At 44.6% G+C, this 27,473-nt stretch overlaps 1 protein-coding gene across 1 annotated transcript in view; it reads right to left on the bottom strand.

Moving 5' to 3' along the window:
* Positions 1-27,473, bottom strand: part of KCNH5 (potassium voltage-gated channel subfamily H member 5) — a 172,520-nt gene that overhangs the window by 6,395 nt on the left and 138,652 nt on the right. Inside the window, exon 10 of the mRNA XM_086613018.1 lies at positions 26,440-26,636. Coding sequence (XP_086469144.1) covers positions 26,440-26,636 — 197 coding nt within the window. The remainder of the gene's footprint in view (positions 1-26,439; positions 26,637-27,473) is intronic.

Raw genomic sequence — 27,473 nt, 5'->3', positions numbered from 1 at the left:
TAAAGATTTTCACAGTGACTAGTAAACTCTGGGTGCCCAAGCTGAGGCATCCTACAAGCGTGGCTGGTGGGCATGGGATGCTCGAGTCCTGCAGCAAGGGGAGACCTTGTCCTAGGAAAACTGGCTTGACTCAGCTCACCGTGTCTTTCTGCAGTGCCAAAAACTGGAACAGAAAGCAAACACAACATTTCAGCCCCCACAGGTAGACACACCCATGTAGAGCAGAAAAAGCCCTGCCATGAGGCTGGATTGGGGCCGCAGTCAGTAACCGACAGGTTATTGATGTACAGGCTAGCCTGATGTGGGTGGTGGTCACCTCTCAAACATTTGTTCCAGAGGTAAATATCTTGTCTGTATTAATGTCTTGTAGAAGCCCCATCTCCCTCACATCTGGTTACTCACAATCCAATCTATTTGCCCAGATCCCTGTATTTTTCTTCCCATTTAATACAGGAACATCCTAGAAGGCACCTTAATTCAATATTGTGGCCCCAAAGACAACTACTTGCTGTTCCCCTCCTGAGCAGCATTGAAAATTGGATCAGTGAAATGATCCAGGTTAATAAAACTGAAGAAATAAATAAAGCTCTTATTTATTTATTATTCTTGGGCCTGCAAGAAAGCTGGACAAGAAAGAGGGACTTTTTGCAAGGGTATGTAGTGATAGGAGAAGGGGTAATGGCTTTAAACTGAAAGACGGTAGATTTCTTTTAGATCTAAGGAAGAACTTCTTCACTCTGAGAGCAGTGAGGCACTGGAACAGGCTGCCCAGAGAAGTTGTGGATGCCCCATTCCTGGAAGTGTTCAAGGCCAAGTTGGATGAGGCTTGGAGCAACCTGATCTAGCGGAAGGTGTCCCTGTCCATGGCAGCGGGGTTAGAACTAGATGACCTTTTAAGGTCCCTTACAACCCAAATCATAGAATCATAGAATGGTTACGGCTGGAAGGGACCTTTAAGATCATTTAGTTCCAACCCCCCTGCCATGGGCAGAGAAATCCTCCACTACACCAGGTTGCCCAAAGCCTCATCCAACCTGGCCTTGAACACTTCCAGGGATGGGGCAGCCACAACTTCTCTGGGCAACCTGTTCCACTGCCTCACCACCCTCAATGTAAAGAATTTCTTCCTTATATCTAATTGAAATCTCCCCTCTTTCAGTTTGAATCCATTGCCCCTTTTCCTATCACTACACGTCCTTGGAAAAAGTCCCTCTCCAGCTTTCCTGTAGGCCCCCTTTAGGTACTGGAAGGCTGCAATAAGATCACCCCGGAGCCTTCTCTTCTCCAGGCTGAACAGCCCTAACTCTCTCAGCCTGTCTTCATAGCAGAGGTGCTCCAGCCCTCGGATCATCTTTGTGGCCCTCCTCTGGACTTGCTCCAGTAGCTCCATGCCCTTCTTATGTTGGGGACTCCAGAGCTGAACACAGTATTGCAGGTGGGGTCTCACGAGAGCAGAGCAGAGGGGCAGAATCACTTCCCTCGACCTGCTGGACACACTTCTTCTGATACAGCCCAGGATACCATTTGCTTTCTGGGCTGCCAGCGCACATTGCTGGCTCATGTTGAGCTTCTCATCCACCAGCACTCCCAAGTCCTTTTCCTCAGGGCTGCTCTCAATCCATTCTCCGCCCAGCCTGTACTTGTGCATGAGATTGCCCCGACCCACGTGCAGGACCTTGCACTTGGCCTTGTTGAATTTCATGAGGTTCTCACAGGCCCACCTCTCCAGCCTGTCAAGGTCCCTCTGGATGGCATCCCTTCCCTCCAGCGTGTCCACAACACCACACAACTTGGTGTCATCTGCAAACTTGCTGAGGGTGCACTCAATCCCACTGTCCATATCTCCAACAAAGATGTTAAATAGCAGTGGTCCCAGTACTGACCCCTAAGGAACACCACTCGTCACAGGTCTCCACGTGGACATTGAACCGTTGACCACAACTCTTTGAGAGCGACCATCCAGCCAAATCATTCTATGATTTCATGATTCTACAACCTGGACCATGCCAGTGACCCATCTGACAGCAGAGACTCACAGTTGTACTGGAGAACACTGCAGATGAAGTGAATGGGATGAGTGAATGGAGCAAATGAGAACTTCCCAAGCTGGCTGCAGTGATGGAGGCAGAAAGCATGTTAGGGAAATGGACCATCCCTTGGACCACACTGAAGAGCTGGTGGCTCCCAGCTTGCTTGTGGCTGGCTGAGACCTGCAAAGCAACTCCTTCACCCACATTCAGATCCCTCCAGAAGAATTTGATCTGGTCCACGTCCTACAGGAATGTCTAATTCCCACAAAAAGGTCAGTGTCCTCACTGTGTGTTCTTCTTGTCACTGTTTTATATAGGTTCTTTTCTGGAAATACGAGAGTTGTCTTCCATTGCCTCCTTGGCCTGAAATGATTCAAGGCGAGTCTTTCACACAAGCTTAGCTGAAGCTGAAGGATGGATTTTAAAGTTTTTGATGATACAACCAATATCAGACAAATATAAAACATCAACCAAACCTTTGTAAAGATGTTTGCAAAAAATGCTATTATTTTTTGCATCTTGGAGTGCACTGCAGAAAAGTAATTGCCATTTTTCTCATGCTAATGAGGAAGGCGGATTTGTGTCAGACCCAGGATTTAGATACAGGATGCCTCAACCCATGCTGTGCTCAGACAAGTGAGCTATTTTTCTGCTTCTAAGAACAAACTACAAAATACACCCAATTTCCAGAGCACAGACGCTCAGAACAGGGTTCACCCACAAAGGCGGTGTTTGCATCTGACCTCATCCTCCAGGATGAGCCCTGTACAGTCGAGGGAGAGAAAAAGGCACTTGGAGGGTGTGAGTCATTCCACCTGCAGCTAGATGTTAAAACAGGTCAGACAAGCTGTACCCCACAATGCCTGTTTGTCTCCGGTGTCTATACCGGGAGCTGTGTCCGTGAAGCTTGGTGCAGACATCCTCCACGTGATGGTGGGTAAGAAGCATCCAACCCCCTGCCTCTAGCAGTGCAAACGTCAGGGTTTGGCGCAGATCATGTAAAAAGCCTTCCCGGAAAGCTTTTCTCTGTGTGTGTGTATTACACCCTTCAGCTGATGCTATTTTTATTCCCTGCCCCCCCCAGCACGCTGAGGTATTGCCAGTTCCCGGCTGGGATGCATTCTCCATCCTGCCTCAGAGACCAGCCAGTCCTTCCAGATAAACACTATTATTTTAAAAGCTGCAGTGGGAGAAACAGCGACAACCGCACAGAAGACCATGCCAGACTGGTGGGTCCAAGTGAGAGCCTGTGAAAAAACAGATATTTTGCCTGCATGGAGCAATCAGATGAACCACTAATGGGGATGGCAAAGCCCCCCTGTTCTTACCCTGCTCCCCAGGAAATCCCTCCAGCAGTTGGTGGGGAGTTAGGGGAAGGGCTCTTTACATTAGTGATGGGAGATAGAACAAGAGGAAATGGGCATAAGCTTAGTCAGGGGAGATTCAGGTTGGATGTTAGGAAGTATTTCTTCTCTGAAAGGGTTGTCAGCCACTGGAATAGGCTGCCCAGGGAAGTGGTTGAGTCCCCATCCCTGGATGTGTTTAAGAATAGGGTGGATGAGCTACTTGAGGATATGGTTTAATGGGGATTAGGCATGGTTGGACTCGATGATCTCTAAGGTCTTTTCCAACCTAGAAATCTATGAAAATCTATGAACTGAGCGGGTCTCCCCACAGCTCCAAGGACATTGAAGGCCACCTGGGATGGCTGTGTCTTCTTCCGTACAACCACTCTTTTGCAATTGCAAATCTCATCTCACTCCCAGATGTTGCAGCTGCAGGACAGATCCTGCTCAGATCTCTGTCACCACTGGCACTGTGTGCTGCTATGGACTGTCATCATCAGCAAACCCTTGCCAGGCCATTGCTTTGATGTGTTCAGGTGAGTCTAGGATGCTTCATCTCTCAGTTCTTATGGCCAATCCCTCTCTAAGAGCCTTTGGTTGTCAAAACAAGGCATATCTGGGGACTCTCTATTTTAATATTCTGAAAACTAGTCCAGTCAAGCCCAATTTCTTAGTGTAACCTTTGGTAAACAGGCTTGCTCCAAAACCAAAGTGATTTTAAAATCTAGATGGGCCACAGAGAACATGATTCAGTATTAATACTTGTATGTTTAAAAGTTCATAAATCTTATTTTTTCAGATATGAGATTTTTTTAAAAAAAACAATTTTTAAGATGTTAACGACTCTTCCTTTTAATTTACATGAATTATAATGTGCTTAAAGATAAAAAGTTAAACTTTTGAAAAGAATGGACAGAAATGAACGAATAGGAAATAACCTCACACAAGCCCCTTTGTCCGTAAACAGGCAGAAAATGGAGCCCTGGGGCCTGGGCTAGCAGAGCTGTGAAATGCAGTTCAGTCTGACAGAAGAGCCACAGGCCTTCTATCTGTATTTGTCCTTCTTCTGAAAGTCCAGCCTGTGAGCCTCACAGCGAGCCGGAGAAACCTGGACAATTAGTGTCAATGCACCGACTGTTGGGATGGATGATTGACTAATCATGGGACGGGTGCAGGAAGCTGCTGCCATGCACTGTGGATGGACTCACTATGTCTGGGCTGGTTCCCTGCCTTGAAAACCTGTTTCACTGCAGGTTTACTGCCCTTCCAAGACAGAGAGGGCGATGGCAGCAATTCCAGCTCTTGAACCCAAGGGAGAGTTTGGAGTAACGCCTCCTTCTCGGCAAGGAGGTAGAAGCAGACAGCTAGGATGGGAAGGCCAAGCCAGCAAGACCAGCAAACACCAGCTAAAGGTCAGCAAGCAGAACTGGCCCTGACCCAGCCAGGTCCATTAACAGCTTTTCGGTATGGCTCATGCACGAGCGCAGCCTCCGACCACGGGGTCTTGTGCTGGCAGGAGCCTCTGCAACCGAGAAGCACGGTTAGAAACCCTCTGCTGAATACGACAGAGACAAGAAACCTGGCAGAAATGGAAGGGAGCTGAAGCCACAAAAAGCAAGACTTCAAGCCAGGGCGCCTCATTCCAAATGCAAACAGCATTTAGGCTGCTTCACCTAATTTACTCCTGCAAATCTCCATGTCCTCTTAGCTCACTTTCCTAATCTGCACTCTGAGGAGGCAGAATAGATGGCCTGAAATGATGGCTTTATTGTTCTTCTGCTCTGTACACTCCTCAGATAGCTTTACTTTGATGTGAAATTCAGCCTCAAAAAACAAATTGCCCTAACAACTGTTTTAATTGCTCTCCAGTAAATTCTCCTTAATCCTCCTGTCCTAGGAACTGTTTCGTGTTAAACCATTGCTCCATCTGCGTGTGGGAAAGGAATCGTTGTCCTTGGCTGTGCAGTGAAAATGACTGACTGCTGAGCAATTAGTTAATCTCCGGGATAGGAATGTTTCACTAAACAGTCTTTCATGCTGGATTTTGGAGGAAAAGAAGATTTTTGTAGGTTAGTCTGCTGGCTGCTTGAAAGAAACAGTGAATAATAGCCTTTCTGCAAATTTCCATTGATCCTGACTTCACAGCTACGGTAGCATGCAAAAGCAAAAGCTTACTACCAAGCACGAAGTACATTTTAATTTTGCTTTGGAGAAACTGTATTCAAGCAGTTTCCTCCTAAGCGATGATAGAATTGACTTGTAAGAGATGTGAAGATTTCCAATCCAAGTAACAAAGTGATGTCACTTCAAGGAAAGGAGAATTATTTCCATGACGTTGAAAAAGCCCTTTCAAGGGAAATTTAATGGCATTTTATGTGCAAGAACAGGGTTAATCTTTTCATCATGACTTAATGAAGATCTGTGTCCCCCAAGTTGCTCATCTAAAGAAAAAGTGGGGTAAGTAGGGAGGGAGAGACCCTTCAGAAGAACCCAACAACAGCCAATAACTGATCTCCCAGAGCCGAGAACTTCCATCACCTCGTTACTGCTTGCTCTGTGTTTTAGAAATTGGTTACTGTAGGTCAAATTTTAATCTGGTTCCATTTTGTGTTTGCAATCAATTTGCACGGCACCCGACTACTCTTGCAGAGAGGCATCTGTGCATGCTGACAGTCAATTAGGCTGATCTGCATTTGTGAACAAGCACGCATATTAAGAAGAGAGCACTTGAGAGTTTGTGCCACCTACTTCATACTTGGTATGGATCTGAAGCCATCCTGCTTTGCTTTAAAACATGTCTGGATTGAAGAAGAAAGAGAAGAGAAGCAGGCAGAGATCCAAGTCACATTTGTCATACCCTGAGAGCATCATGGAACAACACACACTACACCAGGCTGGGATTCAGGAGGATGGATTATTCCACTGGCCTGACCTTTGGCCAAGTGGGAGGTCTTGTGCAAATCATGCTATCTGTTCATGTCTCCATCTCTCCCAGTGTAAGAAAGGATAATAACACTGCCCTCATTTCTGCAATTAATTGGAAATCCCTCTATCAGCGCTAATTATTTACAACCAAGAGACTAGGATCTACGGATGACAGCAGAGAGAGGCCACTGTTTTGGCCTATTGCCAAAACTGAGACAGTTCATTAAAAAAAAAACACCACCGTAAAAAATACACGCAGGTGTTCCTAGGACTTTAGCTCAAGTGTAAGGTCCCAAGGCACTGCTGCCCTGAGACATCTAGGGCAGTGCACAGCGGATGTACAGTGCTCCATGAAGGCCTTTCTGATGCCCTGACACATCAGCCAGACCTCGATTAAAGGTAGCATTGACACCTACTTTGCAAGGAAGGACAGGTCAAATCGCCCAGCTTGAGTACGATGACACATTTAACTAAGAGCATGCTGAGCTCTGGGGATAAGGAGTCAGATTTCCAAAAGAAACGCCAAAGCCTCTTACTCTGTTTGCACAATCATACACATTCACACCAACCACAAGAGTATTTTTGCAGAGCAGCTTAGTCTCCTGAATCAGGAGCATTTCTGTTCTTCCAGTTGCCCTGACCTGAGCACCTCCTGCCCATACATTTGGCACTTAAGATGTCTCCTTCTCTTTGTACTCCACGACCTTCTGCTGCTGCAGGCTTGGCCGTATCTGACGCCTGCTGGGCTCTGTGTTTCTGCTCGGAAAGGGGTGCTGAAGAAGGGCACTGTGCACCTTTGGAAGTGGGGAGCTCTGCCGTGGGTTTTAAACACGATTCTGGAACTGAAACTGATCTCTTCTTTTGCTGCTTCGCCCTCACTATTTTCAGGTTTTCTTTGCTTTACCCAAACAGCAGATGCCGTAGCATGTTGCAGAACAGCCAGATTCAGACCTACTCCTCCAGTACTACCAAAGACAGCAAAAGGCACCTTCCACACACAGAAAAAGTTATTTTGAACAATAAACCACTATGTTGGATTTATATGGTGGGGTTTTGGTAGTGGGGGAGGGGCTACAGGAATAGCCCCTGTAAGGTGCTGCTAGACACTTCCCTGGCTCCAAGTCAGACCCACCTCTGGCCAGGGCTAAGCCCAACAGTGCCTCTGTGAATGACAGATTTAAAAAGGGACAAAGTAGCCTGTGCCATGCAGGACCTGCAGCAAAGAGAGGAGGGAAGCGAGGGCCTGGAGCCCAGCATCCCGGGAGGACGGCTGCCTGTACTGGGCCACGGCCACTCAAGTGGAGATGGCCGCGGTGGCATGGCTTGGAGAGCTCTAAAGTGTCCTGCACCTGGGGTGCCCGCTGGGCAGAGTTCTTCCTGCTGGGACTGCTGAGGTTCATCAGGCTGGTCAGGCCTGGTGTAGCTGCAGTGGAGAGAGGACTGAGATCTGAGAGAAACAGCCACAGACACCATGGACAGTGAAGATGGAGCGGGAGGAGGTGTGCTGGAGCTGAGATTCCCCTGCAGTCCGCGGTGAGAGGCAGGTGGCCCCCCTTGCACCCATGGAGATTAACAGTGGAGCAGAGATCCATCTGCAACCCATGGAGGACCCCACGCTGGAGCAGGTGGTGGTACCTGAAGAAGTCATTACTCTGTGGGAAGCCCACCGTGGGGCAATCTGTTGCTGAAGGACTTCACCCGGTGGGAAGGACTCACATGAGAGAAGTTCATGGAGAACTGTCTCTCATGGGAAGGGACCCCACTCAGAAGCAGGGGAAGAGTGTGAGAAGTCCTCCCCTGAGGAGGACGGAGCAGCTGAAACAACACCGGACAAACTGACTGCAAGCCCCATTCCCCGTCCCCCTGCGCAGTGAGTGGGAGGAGGTAGAGCTGGGAAGAAGGGAGGGGTGGGGGAAGGGTTTTAAGATCTGGCTTTGTTTCTCAATATCCTTTCTGATGTGATTGGTAATGAATTAAATTGATTTTTCCTCAAGTCAAATCTGTTTTGCCCATGACCACAATTAGTGAGTGATCCCTCTCTGTCCTGTCTCAACCCTTGAGCCTTTTGTTACATCCTCCTCCTCTCCATCCCACCAGGGAGGAGGAGTGAGCGAGCAGCTGCGTGGTGCTTAGTTGCCGGCTGAGGCTAAACCACAACAACCAGCAAGGCAACTTTACTTGTGAATTTATGGTATTTTTCAATCAGGGACTATTGCTGGTTGACCTAGTTTAGGGTCAGTCCATTGCAGAGAGGAGTACTGATCAGTGCAGCCTCAGAAGAAACTGAACTGTGACCATGTTCCAAAGAGACAGTCCTTTCTATGGGGCTCCTGTCACAACTGGGGGCAATGAAACCCAGCTTTAGCCTCCTAATTCTTTTTCAGGACCCTAAATCTTACACTGAATTCAATACAAAGACTAAATTGGACCGAGGAGTTGAAATACTTTTTGAATCAGGGCCTGATTTGTTTTCTGTACACAACACAGAGATGGTTAAACATGGGGAAATTGAGCAGAGAGCAATTTTGGGATAACTGTTTCAGAGTAACTATTACTGAGTAGGGTCTCATGGGGACCCTTGTTCCCTCTCACTGGTTAAGGATAGATCCCACTTTGAGATTTGAACTAATGCCTTTCTTTACTCCATAACAATTCTCCCATGTAAAATGTCCAGCCTGGGTTGGTCATAGATTCATAGATTCATAGATTTCTAGGTTGGAAAAGACCTTAGAGATCATCGAGTCCAACCATCCCTAATCCCCATTAAACCATATCCTCAAGTAGCTCATCCACCCTATTCTTAAACACATCCAGGGATGGGGACTCAACCACCTCCCTGGGCAGCTTATTCCGGTGGCTGACAACCCTTTCAGAGAAGAAATACTTCCTAACATCCAACCTGAATCTCCCCTGACTAAGCTTATGCCCATTTCCTCTTGTTCTATCACCCATCACTAATGTAAAGAGCCCTTCCCCCACCTCCCCACCATCTTTTCTCAAGTATTTATAGGCCGTAATCAGGTCTCCCCTCAGCCTCCTCTTCTCCAGGCTAAACAGCCCCAACTCCCTCAGCCGCTCCTCATAAGTTTTATTTTCCAGCCCCTTGACCAGTTTAGTTGCCCTTCTTTGGACTCGCTCCAGGAGCTCAATATCTCTCTTAAAGCGAGGGGCCCAAAACTGGACACAATATTCCAGGTGCGGCCTCACCAGTGCCGAGTACAGGGGCAGGATCACTTCCCTGCTCCTGCTGGTCACACTATTCTTGATACACGCCAGTATCCCATTGGCCTTTTTGGCCACCTGGGCACACTGCTGGCTCATATCAAGCCGGTAGTCAACCAACACCCCCAGGTCCTTCTCCGCCAGGCAGCTCTCCAGCCACTCCTCCCCGAGCCTATAGCGATGCTTGGGGTTTTTATACCCCAAGTGAAGGACTCTGCACTTGGCCTTATTAAAGCTCATGCCATTGGCCTCAGCCCAATGATCCAGTCTGTTCAAATCCCTCTGAAGAGCCTCCCTACCCTCGAGCAGATCGACACAGCCTCCCAGCTTGGTGTCGTCCGCAAATTTACTGAGGGTACATTCAATCCCCTCATCCAGGTCATTGATAAAGATGTTAAACAGAACTGGACCCAGCACTGAGCCCAAACTGACCCCACTGAGTCACTTGGTGGGTGAGCAAATGAAACGGTTCCTCCTACTCTCTGCCTCTTTCTACCAATCTCTCCTTATTGCAATGTGCTCTCAATAGAGAGTATCAAGTACTCATCTCTTTATCTCCTTCTCCTTCCCCTTCCCTTTCTCTTCCTTACTGAAGGAGTTATCACAAGGAGCAAAGGGCAGGGGAGATATTTCTCCTACTTCTTTGCCTGGCACTAAGGCAGAGAGAAGAGCAGATTTCTAACACTCTTTCTGGACTTTTTTTCCCTCCAACTTGCAGATGTTTCTTGCTCTGTATAGCACAGAACTCCTGCAAGAAGGGAAGCTGAGGTTCTTACAAGGACTGTAGTGGATTTCCGGACTCTGGGAAAGAGCCCTTCGGAAGGCTAAAAACCCAAGTTTGGTAGACCCAAGATCTTCTACTGGATCTGGAGGAGATCCTTAGCAAAGACTGCCTCCACTCACCACAACAAAACCATCTCATGACTATTAGGATTCCACATTGATGTAAATGGCTGGTGACATATACCACTAAGTGGTGCACTTAGGCCATGCTGCCAGCACCAATTCTGCCAGCACGTCACCATTAGGAACCCTAGGGCTCAGGAGTTGAAAGGAGCTTCCCATCGCCTCCCAGCCCAGCTGTGGGGTGGTGTGCTCACTGTGAGACAGTGACCCTTCAACAGGACAGTTTCCAACTAGATCAGGCAGGCCTGGTCCTTGCAAACTTATACCAGCCATTGGATCAATATCTGCTATTGGCACTGGCCTAATGAGATGTCAGTAAGCAGTGCTGTGAATTGATTCAGGCTTTGCTGTGGTGCAGATGAGTTACAGTCTGTGCATTTTATTACAGATGATTAAAAAAAGAAACTTCTCAAAGAAAGCAGCCTTCACTTTGCCCAGCACAGTATCTCCTAGGAGTGACTTGCTTCTGAGCATAAATAGGGAACGATAGTTCAAAGCCTCCAGATGACAGCAGGGTGGTTTGAGCTTGAGACAGACTGCAGAAATGATGCTCTCTGGGATGGGAAAAAGTACCAAAAGACTTTTCAAGTTGCTCTTCAGCCTGATTTAACTTGAAACAGAAAATCAATCATCAATAATAATATGCAGTACTAACCTAGCACTCGTCTTTCTCCATACTGGAGAAAGCAGGATTCACAGAATCATAGAATCATTTAGGTTGGAAAAGACCTTGAAGATCATCGAGTCCAACCATTAACCTAACACTGCTGAGTCTACCTCTAAACCATGTCCCTAAGCACTGTATCTACATTCTTTTTTAACTACCTCCAGGGATGGTGACTCAACCACTTTCTTGGGCAGCCTTGCTGCCTCTTTTGCCAGATGCCAAAACCATGGCTTAGACAGGTCATATATCACTTGCCCAGGGTCATCGAGCTGCTTAGTGGATGAACAAGGGATGGAATTGAGGTTTCTAGGCCAGAGTCCCCACAGAAAGAAAACTCATACTGCAAAAAGATACATACGTAAAGAAATATATTAAAGTAAAATAAACTCATTAATATAATAATGGACTTTCTTTTCACTACTGTCTGGTCTGGGAAATATAGACCTGGATTTCAAATAGTTGGAAGGGGTCAACTGTAATTGCACTTAACTGCTGAAATTAAATCTTGTCCAAAACAACTTTACTGCTGTTCAGGTTTGTGTTGGAAGGGGGTGGGGAGGTGGACAGCACTATCTCTGTTTTAGTGAAAATTTTCAGAAGGTCTTGCTTTTATTCCAATGAGAAATTTAAAAAAATTAACATTTGGCTTCTGGCCAACCTTACTTGTGACCAACCCAGTATATATTCCTAGCACAAAGCCACACAGAACATGGGCCCAGAGGATTTGCAGAATTCATGTTCTGTTCTCTGCGTTTTTGCCTCTTCTGGGTTCCTGCCTGAAGACCAAATGTTCTCAATAAATGCCTTAGAGGCTCTCCATTTACAAAGTAATATATTAGCAAAAGAATTGCAAATTGCTCCCAAAATGAACTATTCTATCTTCTCTACTTTAAGTGGAAATTTCAATTAATTGGAATCATTATGGGTTTTTTTTCCCTTAAATATTACTGTACCAGACTATAAAGTGCCTGAAATTTAATCTGAAGTCTTCAGACCTGAAAAAGTGTATTGCAACTGAAAGCTTGTTGATTTTTTTCCAGCTATACCAACTGGGCTAACTAAAGATAACACCCCTTGCTATCAGACTTCCTTCTGACATTGAGGACATTCTACCTGGCTTTCAGAAACTTTGGTTTTATACGGAATGTGCTACCAGCTACTGTTTGTCCACTTCATCATTTTAAAGGTTTTGTTAATTTATTGAAAAGCTTTTATAACAGGAGCTTCAATTAAAACAATGCACTTCCAGTGCCATGCGATGCAGAACACCATCAGTTTTGTTTGGAAGTGATGAGTCAGAAATGAAGAACTAATTTTAAAGGGCAGAACACATGAACAGACCCAAATGAAAGGGACAACGGGCAGCCTCTGTCCCTCAAAGAGCCAAGGCATCGAACCTTGTTGTATCTTTCTGTGTTACAAAACAGAGAGGTAAAATGTGCTGCTCTGCCACTGCCAGACATCCCTCACCTTAACTAGGTCTAGTAGTGGAGCCTATTTCGGTGAGGAGAGCCACTGACTCCAGATTCACACAACTTCAACAACATGGTAGTATTGCTGAGTGGAGCAGATGTAGGCTGGTGGCTGGGCAGTCATTTGCTCATTTCCTATTTGCTTCTTGACTGAAATCAAGGACCTGATCTTTTAAATGCTCATTAGGCAGAAAGTGAGGACATGTCTATGCCACACCACAGAGAAGGGCACATGGATCCCTGCTGTAGCACAGTAGTGTTCCCCTTGCAGAAAGCCAGGATTAATTAGGCTCGGTTCAGATCTGCTAATATGGCTGTTTTCAGGCCCAAAGCTCACTTTGCATCATGGATCTGCTTCCAGCCAGCCAGCTATGCCCAAATACCTCGGAGTTACTTCTTTTCCTTCTTGACCCATAAATACAGCCTAGTGCCATATCAGAGAAGACTGAACCTGCCTGGACCAAATTCAGGTATGTGCTGCCAGTGCTCACTCCCTTTCTACAGATCTTCTGGATGGAACCCAAGCTAAAATGACCACCAGATGTATCCCTGTGCCTACCTTTCCCACGGGATGCCATACAAATGAATCCATAGGGATGCTGTAGGGAGAATAAGCTGGGGCAATTCAGCAACTCACATCTCTGCTTCTCAGCTCAGACATGCCAGAATGAAATCCACTGGCAGTGCGGCCTGACAATTCTTTTAAATTGAAATCGAGACTCGAAAAAGATGAATGTCTCTGGCAGATCATTCACTGACTGAAAGACAGGGACAGCCACTGTGTAACAGATGTGAAGTAACTCAGTTAAGCCACTGGGAAATCTCAATTTAAAAGGAAAAAACACCAAAAGTTTATTTAAACTTTTAATATCTTCTTCATTTAACTACAGAAAGCTCTGTGAAATAACCTTAACAAGTAACTCCGGAATTCTTCGAGTGAAACATCTCACCCAGTAAGAGCTAAAATTTTCCCAGTTGAGAGCTCTCAGCTGGCAGCATGTGAGTAAGGAGTGCTGGCTGTCGAAACATACTGAAATTGCCTTTAATATAATCACAGCCAGTGCTTTGGCAGAGAGGAACTCCTTGAGGAGAAAAAAAGACCCAAGACATAAGCATGCAAACATTGAAGAGTACCCAGTCAAGAAGAAACATACTATGAAGAGGATGTGCTACTTTCACTTAAGCATCTCCCTTTAGCCAAAAGCAGTTGGTGTAGAGCTGCCCCTGAGGATGGTTTAGCTCACGAGATTGAAGGAATTACAGTTTTTCAGAGGCATCTGTAATTATCAGCAAAGCAGGGGCCTTCTATTTGTGGCACAATCAAATGGCAAATTTTTAGAGAGCAAAGACCCCATTTCAATGATGTTGCTAATGTTTCCTCGTATCCAATTTGCACCAGTGAAGAGCTCTTCCTTTCTGGGGCAGAAAGCCAAGGAAAATCACCCACAGCCCGAAGAGCTTGGAGGACAGTTATCCACCAACTAGTGAGCTACCTATGACAGTGTGGAAATACTGCATTGGTCATGTGAAACTTCAACACAAAGAGAAGCGCGCTGCTCCCTGAAGGTTACTTGTGCAGAAATTAAGCTGCTAATGATAGTTGTATCAGAGCCTCTTGTGGGCAAAACCAGTGGGTTGCCTACGTGACAAACACCCAGGGAGGTTGAAGTGCTCTGCCTGTCCCCAAAGGGACCATTAGATGTTTTTTCTAACCTCAGAAGATGTGACTGAGGAATCCGGCAAGTGGTGACTCTGCAGAGCTTTGTATTTATTTCTGAAGGGTATCAGCAAGAGGAAGAGACAGCACAAAAGAGTTAACTAGTGGGGTTACGGGGATAGGATAAACAGATGGTGTGGTGAAGAGCCATTTCCTTCCCATTTACATGCTGACTGTATTAAATCAATCCCTGGGCTTTCATGGCAATAAGCAAAGGCTCTGCTGGGGAGGATTTTAGTCATCTGGCTATATCCTAGTTGTGGGTATCATACTATTGTGTTCCAGCATTTAGTCTATTATTGGGGAAAAGGTCCTTCTATTTTTTTCATGTGATTCTTAGTGATCTTCCCTAATACCTATATCACAGTCATCACCTCTTTTCTAGATGTGGATCTCTATAAAGCTCATCAGCACTGTTTTATGTTCCTATCCATGTATTAAGGCACTGACACAGGATATTCCTTAGGGGCTGAGCCTGCTGTTTTTGCAGCCTTAGCTTATCTCATTGCTCCAGACCCAAACAAATTAGTTTGTAATCCTCAGTATTGTATACTCTGGCAAATCTGGCTTTAAAAATGATCAGAAATGACCTCCTCATGTAAAATTGGAGTCAGTCCAGTTGATTTGTCCCCTCTCCCTCTCTAGGGATAGTAAGAAAACTCTGTACCTGCATAAATAACAGGTCTTTGCAATCGATAACATTGACGATTCTATATTTCCCCATTTGTGACTATGCTGCACCCTGTTTACACAGTGTTTGTATCCTTTCTACCACTCCCTGTGCACACACAATTAACAAAACACCAGCTGGTACAGGATAAATGCTGCTGCAGGGATGCAGAGAGACATCAGACAGAAGAAGTACAGATCTCTACCTCTGGCTCTGTTACCTTTTCATCTCAGATGCTGCGTTCACATCCCAATAGTCCTTTTGACCTAACCCTAACCCTCCCACACAAGACACCAGTTCTTCAGTCACCTTCTCCCAAGAAGGCCTTGTCCAGGCACTTCTAGGAGGCTGATCTTCTCAGTGGGGTCTGGCACCAACCTTAGACGCTAGAAGATGCTTACAGATGTGTAACTGTGCCAGATGTTCCACCCATGGGGCAGGGATGATCCAGGAAGCAAGAACATCAGCCCACAAGAAGCCTAGCAAGGTTAAAGAAGGCTGTTGGGGATTTTGCAAGGTCAATCTCTGTCCCAGCAGACTCCTTATCTACCCTATTAGCAGCTATCTGACACACTGGACTGAATTTGAGCACAATCGGTCTGGGAGGAAGCTCTTCATCAGACACACTACTGATGGACCACAGAGCAAATGATGCCTTGGTTCGAACTTTCTGACAAATGCTTTATGTTGTGGCTAGTGGGTGATGAGGATCAATCATGCATCTGTTTGGTATATTAATGCATAGCTGCATTGAGCTTGTAAATTATTATTCATGAACTTTTGTAGAACATCTTGAGATTATTGGCTAATAAATGGGAATAGCGACAACTAATAACACATGAAAAACACGCATGATTCAGTTCATCCATTTACATTTCTGTTGTAGCCTTCTTTGGCAGAAAGGCTAATACAGCCTGGGAGAAGGATGGAGAACATTCATAATTCAGCTGCTCTGAACTACCAACAACTGTTCCATTTAAAAATGGATTTGCCTCAGACACATGATGGAGATAGATAGAAATTCAACAATGGCAGGCAGTCAAGGAAGGCAGAATCAGTGAAAACGGTGAGGCTAGACCGAGAAATTAAGTGCTGAGATGCCAGGATGCTCTGTTAAGGTCAGAGACATGGCAAAAGAAAACTGGATGTCTGTGCACTGAGAGGCAAGCGATGCACACGAATGGAAAAGCAAAGTAATCTTAATAAAAATGCTACGTTTCAGCTGACCAGTAGAAATATCCTGCTTAGAAATGGCTGTTCTTTGCTGCTGTCATCTGCTGGTTGCTTAGGTCCTCATTTTCACATTTTTAAGGGAATGCAAAGTGTTTTGGGCTCTCAGAAAAAGCCAAAGCCAGTTCATGTGGTAACAGGAGCACTGTCCATAATAAAAACCAGAGAACAACGAACTGTTTCCAAAAGAGAGATATACTCACAGGGCACGGAGGGGTAAGTCCCCGTGCTCTGGAGGTACAGTGACTGATGGAATTATTTAGATAGGAAGTACCATACAAAATCTTTTTGGCAGTTGAGACAGCTTCATGGAGTACTAATAAAATAATCTAAAATTCATCTAAAAGTCCAAGGGGAGGTCCCAAAGTTCAAAAGATCAGACAGTTTAATTAATGGAGTTAAGAGAATCAGAGGCTTTTAGAACTGCTTACACTATACTCCTTTTTTTAACAGTAACTTACATCTGAAAACCATATTATGTTTTTGTTATCTTTAGGAAGGGAAACAAATTAAGACTAAGGGCTGTGAAAACTGAGAAATAGGAGGAAAAAACATGGATTAATAATATATATTCTTTCCTAAACACAGAGAAGATTTTTGCCTTTCAGGAAGTTGCTCAGAAGTACAATAATAGGGGACTCACCTTATTTCAGGTGCTTCCGAGAATGCCCACCTCTGGCATATATGTAAATCAGCTCCTCTCAAAATTGCTCCTCCAGACTTCCTTTGCATAGGACCTAAACTGAGGCAGCAGTTGCTAATCACAGCAACTGGCTGACAATTAAAAAAGGCACAGTCAATCAGCCATCATTAAGTTGGAAGTGACAGGCTGGGTTTTATTTTTAACTAAAACTAGTGGGATTCATGCAAACTTCCCCACAAAGTTTCTTTTGTGCTTTGTGTACAATTTAATACTTTCCTACATGCACTGTTTCTTTGCAGTAGAAGGCAGCCCAAAAATAGCATTCGAATTAAGGTACATCTAGGATTTGCACAGCTGCAATGATTATCACATGCTGAACCAGCACATTTGGGTATTACTGCATCTGTGAAGTGTTGAACCCTGAAATTGTTTAGGTTGGAAAAGACCTCTAAGATCATCAAGTCCAACCCTTACCCTAGCACTGCCAACTCCACCACTAAACTACATCCCTAAGTGCCACATCTATGCATCTTTTAAATACCTCCAGGGATGGTGACTCAATCACTTCCCTGAGCAGCCTGTTCCAATGCTTGACAACTCTTTCGGTGAAGAAATTTTTCCTGATATCCAATCTAAACCTCCCCTGGCACAACTTGAGGCTATTTTCTCTTGTCCTATAGCTGGTTACTTGAGAGAAGAGACCGACACCCACTCATTTTTATACCTGCAAGTCATGCTGTGCTGTATTACCAAATGTCTGGCGTTCACCTCCAGGAAGCAACGGTGGAAGCAACCAGAGCACTTGGAATGAATCGTCTCAGTTTTGTAACATTTCCTCCTTTTTTTTTCCCAGTTATTGTGTTGGAAAAGTTGTAGGTCTACATGGTAATTAGGCTCAACATCTCATGCAAGAAGAAATACATTGCTCTAGGCTCACTTTTTGGAGGGGTGCGAGATAACAGAACAAATCTGTTTCCCCACTTTCTGTGCAATCCTACCTGCCAGGATGCCATTGGCCTTAGCATCAGGCTCAGTTCTATGTAACGGAGGTGTCCCACAAGCAGGGAACTACCTGCATCAGTGGCAGCTCCTGGGCACATCAAGGACATCGCAAAATAAATTGGCTACTCCCAGCAGTAACACAAATGCATTTGTAATGCTCCCATGGTTTATTAGGCACCAGAGGAAGGGGGCATGGGCATGGGCAGATCAGCTTAGTTAGGACGCCTGCTGCAGAGCTGAGCCTGGCAAAGTAACAGCCCATGAGGGAAGTTCAGGGACAGGGACAGTGATCCACTCGAATCTGCTGCTGACTGAGACGCCGGTGCCCGTGTTCATCATGACATCAAAACACAGTGGGGGACGATGATAAAAACCTTCTTAACTGGCAATCAATAATGAAACGGCAATGTTGCTTCCCACTGCATCATGCACATTCCCTCCCCTTCCCAAGCACTTGGAAGAGATTAAAAGCATCAATTTTAATCAATGAGAGGAGGTGAACACAAAATATTTATCTTTTAATATTTACAAGATTAAAAATAGCAAAACTTTGATTTATTTTTTCATCATCACTCAAGTCCTGTGAAAGCAACACTGCCCTGAATCGGTATTAGCAGACAGCCTGCAGAAGGCTCTGAGTCAACTAAGGAGAGTCTCTTAATTGAGACAACTTTCTAAACAAGAAAATGGTATTAATTCACAAAAAGCACAATAGCAAATCAACCTCAATCTGGATCTGCAGTCGAACCTAGCCAGTTTATACTTTTATTTTCCTCTGGACGCTGCCCATCCCTGACATTTCCTGTTTAACGATCTCGCTACACGCAAATAAATCAGTTTTCACTGCCTGCCCGAAGAAGAGATGCTCATACTTTTCACTGGGGTAAATTAGCAGAGTGCCTTTTATAACAGCTGCTGAGTCCCTACATGCAGAAAGCAGCACATCAGCACACATGATTTTTTTCTGCAGCCATACGACACTGCGCAAAGATCCCTGAACGAAAGTTATGCTAAATTGCCTTGCATTTATCAACAAAAACCAACAATTAAATAATAGCCTGACAAACAAGATCAAATGTCCTTTTCATTTAGCTTTAGACAGAGAAGCTACAGGTGCAGCAACAAATAAATCTACCTCTGTAATGCCAAAGGATTATCAGAATTGGGCTCAGTCCTACTTTAAACAGAGTTGGTGGTGCTTTGCGTCTTGCTCCTACAGAAGCACGGTCAGGACCTCGGAGGAAAATATTTAAGTTAGAGATTATATGCAGAATAGAATAGGGGCCTGCTGGTACCCTGTGGGATTAACGTGGCTCTGAAACACTATTAAAGATGACAGTGTGTTGGCTAATCTCTGCATCTGCCTGCAGTCCAAAGGCAAAATATATCAATCCAGACTGTGCCATGAATACATACTACCCCAGCCCTCCCAAAGATCCCCAGAGATATTCAGTTCCCTGATTTTCAGGTAAGTATTTAAACACTCTCTAAGATACCCAAGTCTTTGAGGTGGCAAGGAGAGGAGAGATTTCAGGTTTATCACCCACTTCTGCACTCATCCTCACACACATTCACAGCCAAGGGAGCACCCTCTGCTTGTCGAAGGAGAGAAAACCACTGTGCTCCCTCTGTGGCTCCAGGCAGGGGTTCAGAGGTGCAATTGCTCCCCTACCCCCTGTTTTCCATGGCCCGTATGACCTGAAGGGCACCCAGAAGAGACGACCGTAAGGGAAATGATGAAGCGACAAAAAGGAAAGGGAAGGAAGGGAGGCAGGCAGAAAAGAGTCAGGTTCGCAGCTACCAAAAAAAGAGAAAACGAACCCACTGGCAGCTTTTACAGCAATCTCTCTGCTCAGACAGCTGTCCCATGCCGTCTGGCAGAGAGGCACAGAGGGGTGAAGTTAATGCGGCCGCAGCTTTCTCTTTGAATTTTTATGCCGCTTTTCTACGTAGCAAAGTCATGCATGGTCCTCCAAGGACTAACTTCCTTGCTTTGACTGCCTCGAACTCAAAAACACCCATGCCCCTGAAGAGGAGCAAAGACACAGGAATTGCTCAAGGGAGCGGGAGATGGGAGCGAAGAGCTGCAGAAAAAACTCTTACCTCCGATCTGTAATGCTCCCTCAGAAGGAATCACATGGGTCTCTTGATGGCAGAAGGTGTAGCATGGACTGTGCTGAGCTGTCTGCAATCACACAGCTACAAATACATGAGGAATTACTTCATTCTGAGTACTGATAAATTCCTCACGTGGGTTTGGCCCAGACTCATTAGCAGTTTCTCAAGAAATACCTGGGCACAGACCAGCCAGGCATCACTGTCAATTGGCAGCTTCGACACTGCTACGTTGTCTGAATGAAGTGGGTTTCTCTGTCCCATTCACATTCAATATACAAGTCTAGACACCATCAGAGGTGGTACTAGATCTCACTCAGTGAAACAACCCTTTAGAAAATACTGCAATGGAATATTAACATACCTGGAGATAGCTGTGAATGCAATAAAGCCAAACAATTTTTTTTTTTTTTTAAATTGTCTTAAGTGAAAGCCTCTTCAAGCATAATGTAGGCTGCAGAGTCTGCTAATATGTGAACAAAATAAAGCCATATTGATTTTTGAGAATATAACTTATTTGCTCTGTAATCATGCTAAGCTGCCACTACAGCTAAACTATAGCTATAGGACTTCATTTTCTGGGACAACATGTTCCTATAAAAGAAGAAAAAAATCTAGATAGCTAAAGACCAGAGAGGGACAGGAAAGGGCAGAAGCATCCTGAGACAAGGTAAAACAATGTTTCCTTTCTCACATGGAAATGGGGAAAAGAATTTGGTGAAATTAAAGGCGAGGCTACTCTGTGAGCTCTACCATGGGAGCATGAGGAGATAAATTTCCCCCTTTTGCCCAAAATGAGCTGACTTTATTGCTTAAATAAATAAATATAAAAAGAAAAGAATGAGGTGCATTACTTTTGTTGGAGTTAAAGGTGAGGAGAGTGAGGAGGCAAAGTAAGAGGTGAGACCTTTGACTTAGACAGCTGAGAAGGGTGTCCTTTGCCACGGTCACAAGAGAGTTGCCTGTTACTGCAGTAAGCAAGCAAGAGCTGTAAAATCCAAACACAATGTCATGGGCAGCACAGCTTGGAGCTGTGACTAACGTCACTCTGTGTTTTGCCCTGGAGAAGTGAAGAGAGGTGTCACCATGCCTGGATGGGGAACTCTACTGTGTGCCCTTGCCTTGACTGGGGGCAGCAAGCAGCAGGACGTATTAGCCTGCAGGTGCTTGGAGTCCTGGAAAAGATAGAGGCAGGGAAAGGAAACATGCCATACACGTTGCCATCAAGAAGTTGATCAAATTAATTTTCAACAGGCTTGAGCAAACCGTTGAGTTACAAACAAACTCTGAGTTAAATCATGTCAAAAGCCTGCTGGCCATATACGCCATAATAGAAATTGATCTGTCGGATCTGCCCTTCCAAAGGCTTGACCCTGCACTCTCTGGGACCTTTGCCACCAGCTCAAACCAGCAGAGGAACAAGCTGCACATGCAAAAGAAGCGTACCAGGAGTGAGAGATGAAGACCTGGTATCAGCCCATCACATTCCCCACAACAGGACAGGAGCCCAGGACCCCACTGAAGCCCTACCAGCTGATCTACGTTATAAGTCACAGTGGCTTCCTAAGTAGCACGGTCTCCTTCCCTGCTTCTCTGCACTAACAATGATGGAAAAACTTGTTTTGCCTGGATAGGTTTTGCCATCATCGCTGTTCCACATGGAGGATGCTCCTAGTAATAGACTGAAAAAAGGTGATAATGGATCATGGATCTGCCAATAGAGATGGACTACTGGGCAGAGGAGGTGTTCAGCACATCCTCCTGCTCCACAGTTACCATACAGCTTCCTGTTTGCCAGTTACCCAGTGACAATGCTCTGGTCCTTTCCCAAGTCATCCCCCACAACTGATCAGCAGCGAGTGTGAGCATCAGCTGGCAAAGTGCAAACAGCTCTGAATCAAGCTGCTGTCATTGTGAATGGCTCTCAGAGAACAAAACATGCAGAAGTCCTCAGGTTCACCAGAACATGTGCAACCTTCAGGAGCAAGGGCCAATACGCAGAGCAATGCTTTCTGCCGCCGACATTGCTTCTGCATCAGGACACACTAATATAGCACGTCATCTGGAGAGCCTTAAAAATGAAAAAGAAGGGGGATCCTGAATGAACCTTGGTACAACCTTCACTTTTTGAAGACACAAGCACAGAATTCAAACTAAAATAAAGCTTTTCTAAAAACTGTGTGACACAGAAATGATGAGTGATTCAGTCAAGAAGCAACATGCGATTCACTAAAACCTCAAGCAGAAACAGAAAGCCAATTTAAAAAGAAATTCTTCTAATCTGAAATAGAAAGAAAAACAGGATATGTGTGTTAAGACAGTCCAATATCCGCTATAGGACACCCGCTAAAAAGCCTCAGAGATTCACACTGTGCTGAAGGAACCAGATAACATCAGTTGCTCACAGTGCTGTCCCTGGCTTTAAGAGTGTCACAGAGAAAAGAACCAAACTTCTCTGGTAGATGGCATTTCACTGCCTTAAAGACACTCGTTTCTCCTTGCATCTCCTTGGTTCACTCCCCAGCACACCCTCCAGGATCAAATGTGCCAGAGGTCCTATACGGACAATTGTCCTCTTCCCTGGCTGCTCCTGACTTGCTCATGGTAGAAGACAGCAGTATATGGCCGTGTACCTTAAGAGCTGGGGGGGGTGGGGGGAAATCTTTGTTTTGCTGGAGAATTTTAGCTCTGATTTCAGAAGGGCCAAAATTTCAGTTTGATTTTTTCTAGCATTTGCACCGTCAATGTTGGTCTAGCAGGTAGCTGGAGACGGTGCATTAGCTAGTGCAAATGGAAGCAACGATGAGAAAAGGAAAAAAAAAGCTTTACAAACTTCTGCTGAACGCTTGTTTTCTGTAGGAATACATTCATTAGCTTGATGTAGGCTTTCCTTCCCAAATTCTGACCATCAATAAAATCTACATTTATTTATATGGGTTTGAGCCTCCTAGAAATCTGTCTTGGCTCCCTTCCTCAGGCCAAGCTTAATGGCTCAAGCTTGCAGAGAAGCCGTCCTCCAGCCATGTGAAATCTTGAAAGGGACTTAATGAATTAGACATTATTAATATTCTCTTCCAGCATCAGAAGGCAGTAATTAACTCTTCGAAGACTCATCTTAAACACTGCTTTATAACTTTCAGTCCTCAGAGGCGGCTATGTAATCTCATTGTGATTTTAAAGAATACATTTCCAGCAAAAAAGTTCAAATTTCTGGTTCTGCTTTGGAATATGCATTAGTGACATGAGATGTGCTATAAAGATTTCAGAGCACGAAACAGGATATGCTGCAATACTTTGCAATTACTGATTAAAAGTCACCTCGCCACCCTGGGCAGGAGAGATGACTGCAGGTTGAAAAGCTAGCCAGCACGCTCACTTTATGGGCTCATAAATGCAGTGTGATGGCTGAGCTACCTAACACACAAAAAAGAAAACAAAACTCCAGAGTTGATAATAGCATGCTGAGCAAATACCTTAAGTAGGTCATTCAACATGCCAGGCCTCTAAATGTTATTTGGGAGAGAGAAAATGTTATTTTCCCCTTTCAGCATGACTTTCTCTTCCCTGTCATGTGGAACTAACCTTTTGTGCTCAGTGCTATTATTAATTTATTAGCCTTTTGAACGTCTAAATTGTTTTGCAGTCCATGGACTACATCTAAGTGCTTGTTGAGGGACAAGTCAGCACAAATGTGTGTGCATGTGTGTGCACCCACAGACGTGTATGCGTATTCCAAAGAGCAGACTTGATGAAAGAACAATTCTGTCTATATATTTCTGACAGCGAGAATATCCATTTTCCTGAGCACAGCACCGCAAGGAGTGTATTTTTGTTATAATTAAATGTCAAACCTTACGAGTGATGACTATGTAAAAAAAGTGCTAAGTATATTTCTATTGAAATCAATTAAAGGAGACAATGATTTTCTTTCCATTTAGATTACATGACTTCAGCACAAACTGCTGCAGTATGGAGCAGCTCTGTCAGCCTGGTCTCATTGTCTGAACAATTGCTTTTTGTTCTCCTGATGAAACTATCCTGGACGGCACTGCTTTTCCTAAGAGATGAACTCACTGTCAGACACACCGGTGCCCAACAGGGAATCACGTATACTTTCAGTAGATATGAGGCTTGAAACAATTCCCTGAATAACTTTATGTAACAGGACTTAGATCGTGTCGCTGGTGTTGGAAGTAGCATGATCTATTTTGTGCCTAGGAACAATGAATAGAATTTCTGCAAAGCGGGCTCCGGCTCAGTACAACTTACTGCAATACTAGAAGTAAGACTTTTCTCAAAACAGTTCTTGAGTAAAACTGCACAAGACATCATAGGTGGAGTTCATCTGATGTACCCTAGGTATTTAAAAATTAGTGATCAAGGACTCTCTCCAAAGCCAACAGAAAGGGGATGATTCTCCCAGACTGGGCACTGAAGAGGGGCCAGACGAATGCTTTCTGGAGAAAACATTCCTCATGGGCTATAAAGGTGGTCTGTGACTAGCCTGGATGTTCATCACCCAGCTCTTAGTGAAATGAATTCCACCTTGCATGTGTCGCATTGACACAACCTTTCTTTGACTGCCCATCCACTCTCACGTAATGCGCACACAAGCAGCTGACCAATGTTTCCTTTACTTCTGCAGAATCCAACCTTTCTTTAGAAGTGCTGTTCCTTCTTGGTTTGAGTCACTGCCCCCACAGCAAAGTCCATGTACCTACCACTGAGCTGTACAGCAGGTATTGGTACTGGGGACCTGAGCCCCACGAGCGTTTCTACCTGGGTGACTCCCTATGGCAGGGCTCATCAGGGAAACCAATTTTCCTGAAACAAGGTGCATAGGAAAGAAGAAAATCCATGAAAACCCAGCCAGGATCCTATTCCCTGTATGTATCCCTGGACTACAGAGTTGAACTCCAGCACATTACCCTGTCAGGAAAAGATCTATAAGTGGCTTTGCTGTACACAACCTTGTCAAGGCTAATGAGGGAAGGGGAGTTCCAGGAAGCTAGCTGAAGTGACAGGTTCACAGTTTTAAGAAGGAAAGAACACATTTTGGCACAATGTATATGGCATTATCTTGTCCCACGAAATCACCGCCAGCAACGCCTGAGTAGAATTGTCATTGTGGGACTGTAGCTGGTGGCACGTCGCAGGTAGGCGAGACGGCAATGGGAGGTGCTGAAGTCAAGGCTTGGAGGAAATCAGCAACGGAGAAGTGATAAGCTAGAAACCCCAAACCAGCTTTCAAGCCCCAAAGCCCTTCTTCAGGTTTGAAGCAAAGTTAACAAGCTTCAAGCCAGAGGTAAGATGACAAGCTGGAACCAAACCTGATGATAATTCAGCTCTTTCAGGCTCCAGCACTGACAGAGGGGGACTGTAATCCCATTGCATCTGCTTTATGCCATAGGTATTTTGTGCCAAATTTGGTATATTAATGAGCACAAGGAATGGATTAAAAATTAAAACTCCTTTGAAAGAAGCCTTTGTAAGATGCTCCAGTGGCTAAAGAGAAACTAGACACAGAAAAGTAAAATGCAAGTTATGTTCAACTCCTGTTCCTGTAGAGGCTGAAATTGTCTTGTAAAATATTGAGGCAGCCTTGATACATTATCAGGTGAGATGCCCTAGGTACAGCTGCAGAAAAATGTGTTTCAGCAGCTAGAGGACCACAGTTAATGTTCAATAATCTATAAATCATTGTTATGAGATTTCTCTATGCAAACGAAATTTATACAACCCTCATCAATCTTAAAAAAACCATCATAAAGATTAAATTTTGCAGCCGCAATGCGAATTAAAGAATCCCTTAACCTGTTTTCAAGATACGTCCTTATAGCTAATTAATTTTTAGATGGAGTGTTCTTTGAAAGGACTAATGGATAGTGAGCATTGCTGATTGATTATAAAATGAGCAGGAGGGTTTAATAAGTGAGCTGTGAATGTAAAATCACTACCAAGCTTTATTAACCTTGCCATATTAAAATTCTAAACTATGCAAGAGAGAGAAGCAAGTATTAATACAATACTTTCGCTGAATACATTGTATTTCTTTAACATCAATAAGTTTCTCTTAGCCAGTCTATGCCATGCAGATCCACCAGACTGTCCTCTGACCTGTATCTTAGCAGGTGAGAGATTAAACCTCACCTCTGAAGAATCCAGAATCTGGATTCTATCAGACTATAAAATTCGACTTCATGCATTATGCAATGGGGGAAAAAAGCCAAAACCCAGTGACTGCGAAGAAAAGGAGAAGAAATGCAATTCATATGTCACCCTGCCAGGACTGCTTCTCAGCGCTGCAAATCTACGGGAAGCTTTTATTGAGCCATCACTAACGAACAGCAGTAACATTTATTGAAAGACCAGTTAATCTGCAATGACCTGAAAACATCAAGAGTAAATTGGGGATTGCCAAACACTGCGAACAGTCTGCAAGAGGGTGCGATCTCTCGGTGAGAGAAAGGGGAAAACAAAAGTCGTCACCTTACCCGTTTCCTCAGATTGCAGGTGAGCGTGAGATTCCTTGAGAACGAGTTTGCAAAAGCAGTATAAAAGTCCAACACTTTAAGCAAGGCTTCTCGTTTAATAATATGTAAATCGCAGTATGTCAGAGCCCGAACATTGGCACATGCGTGGGCCAGACTGGTTTCCTTCCAGAAAATATCACCAAAGACATCACCTTTACCTGAAAAACAGCAGGACGGATTTGTTAAAAGGTAAAGCTTACGCAGTGTTCTTCACCACACAGATGATTTCTTCCCAAACTGTCTCATGCTTCCAATTATTCCAACATAAGCTCCCAACCGTGAAAACTAATAAGGGTAAAAGTTTTTACAGTGTCTGAGGTACTTGAGTACCCTTACCAGTAGCCTCAGGTTTTTAAGTATTTATAGATTGCTCTGTGAAGTGTCACATAGTATAAAAGCCAGATTGTAAAGGTCTCCCTGTAGGTGAAGATGTAGGTAAGAGATTTTTCAAAGGCTCCTGAATATAGTAAGCGTTTAACTAACGTTCAGGTGATGAAATATTTCCGAGGGTCTATTCCTAAGTGACTTAGGAGACCCACTCTCACAGAAAGCCCATGACATCTAGGTTCCTACATCACTATGGCTTTGCAGCATGGTGCAAGAGTCACCTTCCAGGGCCCAAGGACGACACTTTAAAGGATGTTAACATTTTTAGGATGTTAACATTTTAAAGGATGTTAACATTTTTAATTCAGCGTGAGTGGCAACATTCTTTCTGAAAAAAACACCAAAAAATCTCCCTGAGACTTTTAACTTCTAAATAACTGGCTTTAAATCTTAAACAGACCCAGAAGTCTAGTTCTAAATCCAAACACATCCACTTAAGCAGAGGCTTATGTTTAAGTCTGTATTTAAATGTCTGCTGAGTAAGAAAGGGTTTGACCACTTACACACCTGCACATACAAACAACTTCAACCAGATGTGAAAAATTACACCTGAAGGCTATTTCTACATTGGTAGGCAGTGCAGCAAAACAGCTGATGTTGAGGACCTG

The sequence above is a fragment of the Tauraco erythrolophus genome, chromosome 6 (assembly GCF_009769465.1).
Source record: "Tauraco erythrolophus isolate bTauEry1 chromosome 6, bTauEry1.pri, whole genome shotgun sequence".
In the NCBI taxonomy this organism is placed as follows: Eukaryota; Metazoa; Chordata; class Aves; order Musophagiformes; family Musophagidae; genus Tauraco; species Tauraco erythrolophus.
The sequence above is the reverse complement of the archived record's forward strand: the minus strand, read 5'-3'. Positions and strand labels throughout refer to the sequence as shown.